The following is a 13,489-nucleotide window of genomic DNA, read 5'->3' as shown; positions in this document are numbered from 1 at the left end:
CCTTAAGATATTTTCTCTGCAATTTGCTTTGTGGTACTTTTCCTCACTAAATCATGTAAAAACGAATTTTTTTGAGCAGTAGCTCTCCAACTGTGGTCTCGGAATGTCCTTTAGGTATTATGCAGGCTTTTCCAATTTCTAAAGGAGACATGTGCTCATGTCTAGGGAAGGTTCCCAGCTAGAACAAGCAGAAAAGAAAAAGAAACTGTTTACTCAGAAGGTCTTTATGCTGGAAATGTACCCACTGGAACTTGAGAACGCTGGGAAATAACTGTGATGTCACAGCTCTCATCATCTTTGGAGAGCTTTTGTTTGTTATTTGTGTGTTTGTTTAACTTTTCGGTGAGAGCAAGTGGGTTCAGTGTGTGTGTTTTCTTAATTTGGGCGAAACACAATCTTTGAAATATTTTTTTTAATTGGCCATCAAGAATGTTAATACAAGCTTTGTGCAAAAGATAAAAAGAAATACTTTAATATTAAACTGTTACCTGCGTCTACCTCAGGGTGGTGAAATATAAGGGACTTGACTTTCTCGCTAAAACTTTTTAGTATAAAATAATACATTTTCTAAAATAAGCCTGAATCACACTTAGGTATTATTCATATTTTAAAAATTACTTGCACTGAAGATTTCATAAACAGAAGAACCACTCAATGCTTCCAACTGAGTGGAAGCAACTATCTATTTCTCCCCGCAATTATCTATTTGATTTATTTGTGTACTGAAACTGTGGAATAAATCTTTTCCCCTCCTAAAAAAAAGTCTGTAGTCTTAAGAAACTTCTCAAAGTAAATTAACAATCACAAAATATTTAGAAAAGAATTAAGGTTTATTTGCACAGGAACTGATTATTTCTACAGTAAGCACTGAAAAAGGGATTTGCTTGGTCTGAAAGAGGCAGTCAAAGGTGTTGCAAGTAGATCATGGGAGCAGAACCTTGAAAGGTAGCATAGGTGGGTTTGGACAAAAGGGCCACAGAGCAGGGACGTTTCAGACCAGAAGTCAAAGAATCAGAAAAGAGACTAGAGTACATGGACTAGCCTAACTAGCACACCAGGGAAAAGTAGAGGAATGGTTCAAATCTGCATGTGTATCTGTGAATGAGGAGATTGCTGGGGCAGAGATAAAAATATAGATTGTAAAGAGCGATTTTTTTAAAAGAACAGGACAAAAATTTGGTCTTAAGTTAGGAAAGAATGAAAAGCAATTGTGAATTCTAAAGAAGGGGAGAGCCATGATTTTTTTCAAATATATACATGTTGTAAAAAATGCACTAACATTCACTCATTCATTCAGCCAATATTCTTTGAAGATCTATTATATCCACTCTCTGTCATCATCTACATAGAGGAGGACAAGAATGGATACAGGGAGACCCAATAAGTTAGGAAGATGGCTTAGCGAGCAAGTGAGATATTTTAAAGATTTTAAAAGGAGATGAATTCAAGTGACTTGAGAAATTTGTCGGCATTTAGAGTAGGATTGAAGAGAGGCTTGAAGGAAGGAGTCAAGGATGAGTCCAAAGTTTCTGAGTATTGCAACCACATGTTTTGATACAGGAAAATAGGAAAAGCTATGAGAGGATAAGATTGGGAAAAGGAGCTCATTGATGCCATGTTTTGGTTGTTTTGAGGTTGAAGCATTTTGTGCTGTTTAAATGGAAATGTATAGGTAGCTGCATACACAGATTTGCAGCTCCAAGGGGGTGGGGGCTTAAAGATATATACTGGGAATCATTTGTATATAGATGGTTACTAAAATGGTGAGCCTAGAGGAGATCTCTGGAAAAGGAAATGGCAACCCACTCCAATATTCTTGTCTGGAAAATGCCATGAACAGAGGAGCCTGGCAGGCTACAGTCCGTGGGGTTGCAGAGAGCCAGACACAACTGAGCAACTAAGCACACAACACAGAGGAGATCTCTAAAGCCTTTAAAGGGTTTAGAGTGGGAAGAGGAGGGGAGGGGACCTAGTTCTTACATTAGGTTGGCAAGGGGATCCACTAAACTTAGGGAGCTCATTCTATCACTTAATAAACATTTACTGAGCACAGGCGAGAGTTTGCCACCTGTCCCAGTGGTATATGACTGCTATAATCCAGTATTTAGGGAAGCAGCACAGGTAGAAAATTGAAAGAAAAGGCACAATGTACATAATTATTTAGTGTCACCTTCCAGTCTGGATTAATGGTGATATGTGTCAGTGCCCAGTTATGAAGATTTAGATTCAATGCCTGTTTCCATTGGAATACTCAACTTCACATATTTATGAGCTACTTGTAAAAGAAACAGACTAGTAACCAGTTCCCCAAACCTCAATCCCCATGAAGTCTCTAACTAGGCCACTACAAAATGAATTGTTAGAGAGGACAAATACGAGAAAATGCCTGGTACATTATTGATCAAAAGTCCTCATCTTTTCTAAGGATTCTAGATTTAAGAGGCTTCTGGACCCCTGGGTTGGAAAGATCCCCTGGAGAAGGGCATGGCAAAACTCTCCAGTATTCTTGCCTGGAGAATTCCATCGACAGAGAGGCCTGGTGGGCTACAGTCCGTGGAGTCACAAAGAGTCGGACACAACTGAAGTGACTTAGCATGTGGCCTCTAGGCACCAGTGTTTTCTGCAGCACACAGGTTGTGGATAGCCAGCTGGGGTACAGGGAATGAATTCAAAGGAAAGGATGATGGATAAGCTCAGAAGGGCAGGACACCGTCTCCCTACCATTCACCAGGCCCAAGCCAATTCTACTAAACCCTTTGCAGACTAGCATGACTTTGTGTGAATAAATACAATGGAATCTTGAGAAAACGTGGTTCTCTGTATATATACAAAGTGCTAGCTAGGCCCTTCACTTTGCGTATAGTCAAGCTGATTGAACTTAGCATATTCTGGCTCAAATTTTTATTGAGTTGGGCCCCTTGGCCTTTAAGTTGTATATCTCAATTGTCTTTGAAAAGATTTGGCCTTCCCATATGTATTCAGAGCACTGGAAGAGCACCCATCTGTTTTTATGCTTATTTGTAACTACACCACCTTCCAGCCCTGTGAGGTCCTTTAAAACATAATGACATGGCTGATGGTGAGAAATTAAGTGAATGAGGTAAACGTTCTTACTCTCAGACAAAGGTTTGTGGGAAAGCAATTTCCCTTCCAGTTCTGGCCTCATGCTTCTGTTTCTAGTGAATAACCAAGCTCAAGATTATCTTGGAAAGTATGTATTAACCACCATGGATGCTAAGAAGACAAAATATTCATTCTGCCACTCTGTTTTTCCCAGCATTGACTTGTCCTATTGACCCTGCAAGGTCAAAGAGTGAGAAATAATCCAAGAGAGAAGTAGAAAAATCCCAAGACTTGCTAAAGGTATATCCTCATCTTTCCCTTAAGTCTCTTGAAACTCTTGCCCCAGAAGGAAGGATCAGTGGAGACCAGGAGTCAGATACAGGGGTTGGAAATGCCCAAGTTGCATGCACACACAAGACAGTGGGGGCAGCTACTGTTCTCCCTTGAGGGGAAAAGGAACACTAAGGTGGCCAAAGCTCTGCCCTATCTAAGGACTCCAGGTACTATGAGGGTTTCTGTGGCCATTTTGCAGTGTCTCATTGATACGGCTAGCTCCATATCTCTCAAATCTGCCCCTCTTTCTTTAAATACTTGGAGTTCATCTACAGTAAAGTCTCACCCACCTCCACAGGGACAAACCTTCTCCTTCCCCATGGAACCCAGGCATCAGCCCAATTACCCACTTATCCAGGGTCATCTAGTCCCACTCTCCTTCTGCCTCTTTCTGCTAACCCTGGAATCCTCACCATTTTCATTGCAAAGAAGTTGTTTCCATTAAAACGCATGTGGAGCATACAGTTCAGCAGTCTAGTGATATCTCCCATCTCTTGCTACTTGTGTAGAGGGGTCTTCCAGTATGTCTCTCCCTCCTGCTGGCACCCAAGAGTTTTTGAAGGCGGGGGTTAAGTTCCAGCCCTGACCTGGGAGGAATGCACCCCCTTTCGGCGAGAGAAAGCAAGGAAAAGAGCTTCTAGGAAAGCTCGAGAGTCCGATCTAGCTGAGAGCTGTGCCCCAGCACCCTTGGAATTGGAAGGAACAGGGCTGAGGTGTGGTGGGGCAGGGGATTGCATCTTTGTCCAGGCCAGCAGAGATGGAGAACTTTAAAATCTAAAATACTATGGCTGTATTTATCTTTGCTGATTTACTGAATTAATTTTCCTTCACTCTACTTCTTCCGCCCCATCTCCTGCAACCCACCCAGCAAAACAGAGTCAGAGTCTGCAGTTCTGGCCAGTGCGATCGATCGCCATTTCTGCATGAAAGTTTCATTACAGTCTCTCATCCGCTTGTTAAGAACCTTTCTAATCGCTTGCAAATAACTCCATGAAAGTAGACAAAATAGGAACCAGAGAAGCTGTCCCTGTCTTTTCTCATAACTCGGGTCCTGGGGATTCACATTTTTTCAAACATATTTCTCCTTTGGAGCTGAGTCTGGGGGAAACCAGTTATGGCAAAAAGGAGGCCCAAAGTTCTTAAGAGTTAGAGTTCCCTCATTATGGTAGTGCAGCAAAGCAACTGGGCCATCCGGTGCCCCAAGGACCCAAAGACAGCATTCTGGTCCTAACTCAGACCTACATAAATTCCTGCATTTGAGAGCTTCAGGGGGAACAGCGGAATCCTTAACTCTGCTTGTCCTCAGACTCCTCTGAGAAGTCACTTGTGTTTGTGATTGATTTGTTCTGACATGTTTTCTTTATTTTCTTTCATAAAATTTCCCTAACCCACCACCACGTGTGCCTTTGTTCCCCTTCCCCTCCCCTAAAGTGGCTATTGCCCCTATAATCGGCTTCTCAAATATTTTTTCATCAAGAAAAGTGGTTCCAGGACAAGTGAAATGTAGTGGGGGTTTTTTTCTTTCTTTTGGTCTTAAACCTAAAATTGATAGCCCATAATTCTCTGTACAACTGCTTCCTTCAGGCTGCCTCACTAAATTAGACAAATGAGGATGCCAAGAATCTACTAATATTCAGACCACGGTGGAGACTCCTTGCTCAAAAATTTTCATACGTGAAAATCAAACCCTCTGACCGCTAAACACCGATGACTGTCCCTCAAACATCTCGACCTTGTATCTCCGCATTTATTGATTTTATAACAAACAGCATTCAGAGGAAAGGAAGTCATGGTGGTTTGTTGATACTATTATTTACTGTTTGAGATGGTTGGTTTTTAATTGAGTGTTTTTAACCTGCTCATCAAACTATTTGATTTTACAAGAATCCAAAATCTTGTGTATAAATAATAATGCTGTTGACATGTGCATCTTCTTTGAATTTTTTAAAAGTTGGGGGGCACCAAACCTATGGGACTGGCGCTTGCCCCACCTTAAATTAAAACCTCAATTAGAAAGAAAGAAAGAAAGAAAAAACCATCCAATCAGATTACAATCGAGCGCAATCACAGGTAGTTCTGTAAATGTTGCCACACCAAGTGGCAACTGGGAATTGGACCTTTACCGAAATTTTTCCTGTAAATGTCGGGATTCCCAGCTCGGAGGAATGCTCTGAGGATCCTGTTGGTTGAACTTACAAATCACTTGTATGGGGGATGCTGAACCTCCGTTTTTGTTCCCCGGAAGAATTGTCAGCCCTCCCTCCAAAGCTCTTCCACCCTCTGCAAAGAAAAATATGAGCACAATACAAGCCTTATCTCCTTTTCTACAAATCCACTCCCCCAGTCCTAAAACTTGTACTTCTTATGGCTTTTACTGACCCATCTCTACTAAAGGGTAAAAAATAAATACATATTCTGAGAGTCATTGAAAGTGCGCACCGCCAGAAACGGGAGGCACGCGAAGTTCGCACGCACAGGCGCGCACATATTTGCAACTTCCTTGTACCCGAGGCCCTGACGCTTGCTCGGGCAAAGGACTGGGGTTCTCCCGGAGCTACAGGTCTGCTTAGACGGTTTGCCCTGCTAAAGAGAGGGAGCAGGCAAACAAGATAGGGGAGAGGAACCGTAAAAGAAACACATTTTTTAAAGGAGAAATCAAATTGGTCTAGAGATCCTCATCGTTGATAATCTATAGATGTTATTTAAAAGTGAACAAATGTAATGTTCCTGGAGGTGGCTACTGGCCAGAGCAACGTTCAAAATTCTTATCTGAGGGGATCTGAGCCGGTGAAGTACGAACATAATTTTGGCTCTGAAATTGCTGAGGATTTTTTTCGCAAGGGGCGGGAGGGGGGTGACTTGTTGATTTGGAGATGATTTATTTACCCGTGTCGTAAAATCTAAAATGACGCCCCTGGGAAGACGAAGGAACTGCAGGGACCCGTGTGACCTGTTGCTGCCCACCCGACGCCCCTGGTTCTGAACTGAGCTCGCCAGGGGAAAGTTAAGGTTGCCAAGCAAAAACGCAGGGTTGCGTGAGCCGAAGGTGAGAGAAAGGCGCTCCGGAGTCTCGCCAGGACCTCCTCGGTGAAATGTACGATAGAGCCAGTGACTCTCAGACTTCTAAAATTGGGGGATCTGGACCCCCGGGGAGTATTGGCAGCCGGGGCCTCGGATTTTAGAGGCTCACCTCCCCGACGCTTCAAACTCCAAGCGCCCTTGCTCCAAAGCGGGAGGAAGTTACTAGCCTGTCAGTTTCTTCGAAATATTGAGGCCATTCAGCCCCTCACTCCTGCATGTGAGATAAACAAGACTCACAACATCTTTTCTGGATTTGACATTCGACGCTGGGGACTCAGTGACCTCTCTTGATCCTGGATTTCACTGCCTGCTCTAAAGAGAAAAAAATATTTCCAGGCTACGCTTAAAACGGTGTATTTCGTTGACTTCCCCTTGAATCGAGATCACTGAGGCCCAAATTCCGAGTGGCGGCACCGGCTCCAGGTTCCCGGGGTGTTGCCGCAGATTTCTGGCGCCATAGGTGTTGCAAATACAGACTCCGGAGGGGACCGATGTTCCGCTGTGAATTCCAACAGGGGAGCGCCCGGTGCTCTCCAGAGCGTTTCCCTGGCCTTGAAGAGCGTGCCGAAGTAGGCCCCCGGGAGTGCGTTAGGCGGGATGGGCGGGTGATTCCTTCGCGCCGCGTTTACACCTCTCCCTTTGTGACAAATCGATTTCCCCGCGCCGCTGTTCTGTATTTGCCTCGCACAGCGGCCCGGGGCCCAGCTGCTCCCTGTGCACACTTAGCACCGCCTTGTGAATGCGTGCGTGTGCGCGCGCGTGTCTAATTGACTTTCCCTCTACCTTTTTATGACTACATGTGTTTCCAACAAAAGGTCTTATTAGGACAATCTGGTTTCACTAATTTGGAGGTTGGGAACGTGGAAGGCAGGCGCTTTTTTAAGAGTTTGCAGAAGTTCAGATTAAGAAATGACAGCAGGATGCACCGTCCTCCTAGGGGTAGGTCTGCCTATTTTTATGCCCTGTTCCTCTTTCCTCTCCCTGACTACCTCTGTTATACCGCCAACCCACCCTTCACACGCCGCACTCCCCCATTAGCCACTGGATTTCTAACGGTGTTAAAGAACCGTTTCTTTAATCACGGAAAGTGTTTGAACCCAGAAGTTTGAGAAATTTACTAGGTTGGGAATATCAGTAAAAGGAGAAAGAAATCCTTCAACAGAGAGGAAAGTGGAGTGAATAAAAAGAGGGGAAAGAGACTTGTGGTGTGGCCTGCAGGAGATCAGTGGCAAGCCTTCACTTTGGACAGTGCTTGGCTCCTCTTTGCTAAGATGGGTCCAGTTTGTAACTGGAAAATCTGCAAAATTAATAATCTAACATTGCAAGTGTAAATATAGTCTGTTTTACTTATTTGAGTTGAATAGAAACTTTAGGGAGGACTTGTTTCTATATAACTCTGAGAAGAAAAGGGGTCATTGAAATGTTCTCCATCTCTCCAAAGGAGATTATGGTTTCTCACTTGAGTAGACACCCTGCTGCTAAGTCACTTCAGTCGCGTCCGACTCTGTGTGACCCCATAGACGGCAGCCCACCAGGCTCCCCCGTCCTTGGGATTCTCTAGGCAAGAACACTGGAGTGGGTTGCCATTTCCTTCTCCAATGCATAAAAGTGAAACGTGAAAGTGAAGTCGCTCAGTCGTGTCTGACTCTTGGCGACCCCATGGAATGCAGCCTACCAGGCTCCTCCATCCACGGGGTTTTCCAAGCAAGAGTACTGGAATGGGGTGCCATTGTCTTCTCCGGAGTAGACACCCAGCACGCTGCAAAAAGCACCTGACTCTTGGTGCCATCCTCTGTCCCTTGCAGCTGGCAAGCCTAGCTCTTGCCCTCTGCCTGGAGACTCTTCTCTTCTCTGATTCACAGTCTGAGCCTCACTGTCCACGGCAAACTGAAAGTCCAGCAGCGCTCCACCAGTCCTGACTTCTGGGTAACTGTGACAGCTTCCTTGGCATCTCCTGGTTGGGGCCCAAGACTAAGGACAAAGGTCCTCCTGAACACTTGCTACCACTCAACTTACCAGACCCTCTCATTCTCACCCCAGAGATGGGGAAGGAGACTGAGGAAACGCGGCTTCTAAAAGCAACTACCCATTTGTTAGAAAGATGGGCCCTGGTCATCCCCAGAAAGCAAGGCCTATGGCGGTGTTTGGGTGTGTGTGTGATTTTGGCTACTTCCTCAGCCCCAGGTGTCCAAAAGTTCATCCCCATCACCTCACACTGCATTCTGTGGCCTCCTGCTGGAACTGTTCGTCTACTATTCTTCTTCAAGCATGCTTTCCCCCAGAATCTCAGTTTCCTTTTTCAGGGTCATTCCTTACTCCTAGAAACTCTGTGATGTACTCAAGTATCAACTGGGCAGGTTCCCACAGGTTTCATCCCCTTTCCCTCAGGATAGACCATCCCCAACTCCTCCTGCTGCCCTTTGCCTGTCCCCTAGCAAACTAGCGCCCACAGTTGCCACGTGCTCAGCGCAGCCTCAGGCCTGGGTCTAGAAGAAGCCATCCCTGAGTTGCCTCCCCACACCAGCCTGCAGCCTCACCTCAGATTAGGGGTGCTTCCTAGCTGGTCTCTTCAACCCAGCCTTGCTGGGTACCCACTAGGAGGCCACTGTGAACCCAAACTCTCCTCTCTTTGCATCCACATAAAGTCAAAAGACAGGAACTATCATCATCCCTCCAGCTCTGGCCTGTGTGGACCCTGGGCTTGCTCTGGCCACCCACCCTGGGCTTGCTTTACACAGCCCTCTGCTTGCTCCTGGGGCAAAGCAACCCTGGCTGGTCTCCCTCAATGCACCCTGACCTTCTGTGCTGCAGTTTCTTCACGACCTTGATTTCTGTTGTGGCTCCAGCCTTCTTTGAATAATGGTAAATGCTGTGATTAATACTTAGCCGTGAAGCTGAGTGATAGGCATGTGAAAATTCAGAATGCTATTCTCCCTACTCTTTGCTTCCCTGATAGCTCAGTTGGTAAAATATTCCCTAGTAAAGTGTTTAAATATTATTTCACAGTGCATTTTCTTGAGCTACAAGTACCTACACCATCTATTAACTTGCTCCCTGCCTGTGCCACCAGCGAGCAGCTCCCCAGAAGGTGCCAGTAACCTCAACAAGGACACCTCTGCACCTAGCCAGGACTTGGGGACACCGGGTCTTCATTCCTCAGTTTTTCCCTAGTGCCTGGCTAGGTCAGATCCCCCATCACCCTCTGCCCATGGCCATAGAATGGCGGATGGGCCCTAGTTTGCTTCTGGCTAAAATACTTTGAGGGAAGCCCAGGCCTGGACCAGGGATGCAGGGCGACGGGCAGGCGGCCTGCGGTAGGGATGGGCTCTCCCTGCGGCCTGTTTCAGCGCTGCTCTCCCACCACTTTGCACAGGACTTGCTTCCAGCTGTTTCTAAATCCTGTTTGCTTTGCTATGTGTTTTCCAAGAGTCTGACCTTGGCACTGTTATTTGAAAATCATAGATTGCCAGTGGGTTCCCTGGTTCCACAGCCTCTGAGTTCCAAGACCAAAGAGCAGTCAGCAAATAATAGCATGGAAAGGGATCAGCCTCATTTAAAAACTTCCAGCCAAGTTCTGACTCTTGCAACCTTGAGGAGGAAATATCCAACCCCATTTCACCTGGGATAAGCAGGTGACAGGTCTGTTATAGACTCCTCCAGGACGTATGGATATACCTGAAGTCAGGTTTTATAAGGCACAGCTAGTAACAAGGCGAGAGTTCCTTGGGGACGCGATAGCAATCAAGGAGAGTGCCAAAAGGAGACTCTACATGGACTTTTCTGGAAATCTTGGAGCTATTAGGGAGAGTTCTCCTAATGTAACACTGGGCTTGGCATTGGAGCCCGGGCCTCCGTAGCGCATCTCTCCTGTGTGGGACCATGCGGGGCAGCGGCTCGGGTTTCACCCCTAAAGGACCCTCCCTTTGCTTCGTCTGAGTTTCCCCGTGTCATTCAGGCCTTTCATTCTGCCGAGAGTCTTAAACCCTTAGGCAGGTGTCGGCTACATTCCCAGACAGACAGCGGATACGGCGTTCGAGCCGGGCGCTCCAGGGCCGCCCCTCTGGCACCTCCGGCCTTCGGAGCCCGCGCGCGCTGCGCCGCGAAAGCAGCGCGGGTCTACCTCGCTTTACGCGGTGCCCTCCGCCTCTTCGGTCCCTTCCGCCCTCCAACCCGCTTACTCCACCCAGGAGAAGCCCTCTGGACCCGACTCAGCATCCCTAACCCTATGCCTTCTCAAACAGGGCGGGCTCCCCGAGTTTGCACCGATCTGGGACCCTTTTCCTGCCCAGCCTCTTCGGCCGGCTGGCGAGAAGATCCGCCAGCCGCGCTCGTCCGGGACGGAGAGGCAGCGCAGCCGGCTTCTGCGAGAGTCCGCGGCGGGCAGTGTCCCTGACCCCAGCCGGGGCCTCAGAGCCTCCCTCAGGCGTCCGCCCGGGCTCGTTCCTCGGCGGAGTCCTCCTCTTCCCTCCGTCTGTGATCGGCCCTTCCTCTGGCCACTGCCACCAACCTCTCCTCTTTCCTAACTTTCTCCCTCCGGCCCCCGGAGAGCTCCAGCCGATCAGCCCGGACGCCCCCGCCCCCGATCCGGGGTACACACACACACACACACCCGCGGGCATGCGCCCCCTCACTCACTGTCCTGTTGCGGGGTGTCGCTGCCGCTGGTGAGTCCCGGCGACTCCAGTAGGCTCCGGCCCGCCTCGCCCACGCTCTCATCCGCCTGCGCCGCCACCATGTCCCCCGCTTCCTCCAGGTCTAGCAGGTGACTGACGGAGAAGTTCTTTTTCGCTTGCAGGGTGTCGAGGTTGCTCGGGCTGTCCAAGCGGCCGCCCAGCGCCGGTTGCCGCTCCAGAACGTGCCCGTAGCTGGAGGTCATGGTCTTCCCCTCCGATCCCACCCACCCCCCTTTCCCGCTCGAATCAACACCAAACGCTGTGGGCGCGAGGGGGGAGAGGAGCCGAGTGGGGCAGAGAGAGGGGGGGAGTGGAGAGAGAGAGAGAGAGAGAGAGAGAAGGAGGGGAAGAACAAAAAAAAAGTGGAAAGAGGGCGGGGGACCCCCTTCTGTAAGAGCAGAGAATTCTGCACCAGCAGCTTTCGACAGCCTCGGTTGCTTTCCTGAGGCCAAGTCCGGCGCGATCCAAAGAGATAATCCACACCAAAAAATAAAATGAAAAGTCACCCTATGTTCAAGTCAAGAGAGAGAGAGAGAAAAAAAAATCCCTTCCAGCTCTCCAAAAGCGTCCACACGCACGCACTAAAAATAATAATAAGGGGGAGAGAGGAAAGGAGAGGCCAGCAGGGCGGGGGAGTTAGGCAAACAGAAGAAGAGAGAAGAAGGGGTGGGAGAGAAGAATCAAAGTGAGTTTTTTTTTTTTTTTTTTAAGGTTAAAAAAGTTATTCCCAGGCAAGAGTTCAAGCACCAACAGAAGAAGGCTTGTTCCAGCTTTAAAACATCTTCAAGAAAACGTGTTCCCCCTCTCTGCACTCCTGTGGATTCTCAGGAGTGACTAAAGTTTCAGGAGGAGAGGGTGATGTCTTGCAGATGTATTGGAGAGCAGGAGTCTCACTTTACTTTTCGTAAGGAGGGGGGGAAAAAGCGGGGGGCTCCAAGAGTCCGAAGGAGGGTGGTAGTGGGTTTCCCCCGTTCCCTTCGCTCTCTCCCCCTCTTCTCGCTGAGCTCCCTTTTCCTTCTCAGTTGGATCAAGAAGCTCTCTGGCACTTCAAAAGGCACAAACTGGCATGCAGAGGAGGCTTTGTAGGGAATACAAGAAAATTGGAGACCCCTGGGAGGGCAGATCTCGACTTAATAGGAGCCTGTAATTACGTGGCAAAGCCTTTGTGCGGTGCCTGACGGTTTACAGACCCCCTTTCTCCATCACAATCTCCTTCTTCCTCCTTTCCCTCAGACCAGAAAACAGTCTGATTAAGAAAACCCCTTTTGCCAACTTCTGAGCAAGAGAGAAAGAGAGAGGGAGGGAGCAAGAGAGGGAGAGAGGGAGGTGGGGGGAGAAGAGGGAGGGAAAAGAAAGGAAGAGAGCCCCTTTGGATTTTTTAAGTAAAGGTCTAATTATCATTCCCATGCAATAGTATCACGGGGAGAAAAGACAAACTGAAACCCACATTCACTTCAAACGGGCTGATTATTTTGCTTCGGCATTAACTCCTCCAGATTTAAGATCCTGTTGGAAAATCTCATTTGCATGTTTTGATAACAGCTGCGGGGAAATTTGTTGGAAAAAATCCACAACTGTCTCAATCAAATTTTCTTCTCTCTCTGCCTTTTTTTTTAAAAAAAAATAACATTTCCTGCTGTTCTAACAATTTGGGGGTGGTGGGGGTGGAAGGAGCGCCTAAGAGCAAGTGAGAGAGCAAGGAGATTAAGGCTACATTCGGTTCTGCAGAGAGTCTATTAAATAATGTGATAAAATGACCAGAGCGATCATAATGGAAGGCTCTTCCACGCTTCTTGCGTGGACTAAAGGCAGGTTGGGGATCTAGAAGGCTCTGAATCGATTCGAGTCTCTCCGCGCGGCTAAGAATCCCAGGGCCAGGCAGTAGGAAATTTACATATTTATTTAGCTGCAAGAAAGGACTCTAGGAGTTTGTCATAATTGCTCCCCTTCCCCCCAATCCTGGCCAATTTCGTAACCTCTCTGGTGCGGCCAAGGTTGCTTCCCCAGCCTACGACGCTAAGCCGAGAGGGTCGCGCTGCCCAGATGCGGAGGAAGCGGGGCACTCCTAGAGCAGCTGTGGACGGAGGCTCAGGGTCCAGTCCGGCTGGCGCGGGGTGGGGGAGGGGAGGAAGGACTGAGAAGGGTGGACCAACCCGCGTCTAAATCTACGGATAAGGCTTTGTCGTCCGACTGCTGAGCCCTAACTTGACAGAGGACAGAGAGGTGCTGAGGGATTTTTTCATGACCTGTTGGAATTTAGTAACAGCTTTAATAGTCTCATTAGAAATGAGTTACTATATGACGAGTAAGTAAAATATTAAGTGCTTATTTGTGGCGTT

The 13,489-nt window shown here is 47.7% G+C and overlaps 1 protein-coding gene across 3 annotated transcripts in view; it reads right to left on the bottom strand.

The window, feature by feature from the left end:
- PRRX1 (paired related homeobox 1) overlaps positions 1-11,733 on the bottom strand; it is a 78,346-nt gene extending 66,613 nt beyond the window's left edge. For all 3 annotated transcript variants that reach the window (XM_015099201.3, XM_027975594.3, XM_060396081.1), the window contains exon 1: positions 11,113-11,733. In XM_015099201.3, the coding sequence (XP_014954687.2) occupies positions 11,113-11,353 (241 nt within the window). In that variant the 5' untranslated portion in view covers positions 11,354-11,733. The remainder of the gene's footprint in view (positions 1-11,112) is intronic.
- Positions 11,734-13,489: the final 1,756 nt, after the last annotated feature.

Source organism: Ovis aries, chromosome 12, assembly GCF_016772045.2.
Source record: "Ovis aries strain OAR_USU_Benz2616 breed Rambouillet chromosome 12, ARS-UI_Ramb_v3.0, whole genome shotgun sequence".
Classification (NCBI taxonomy): Eukaryota; Metazoa; Chordata; class Mammalia; order Artiodactyla; family Bovidae; genus Ovis; species Ovis aries.
Note: the sequence above shows the minus strand (reverse complement) of the source record. Positions and strands in the feature narration are given on the sequence as shown.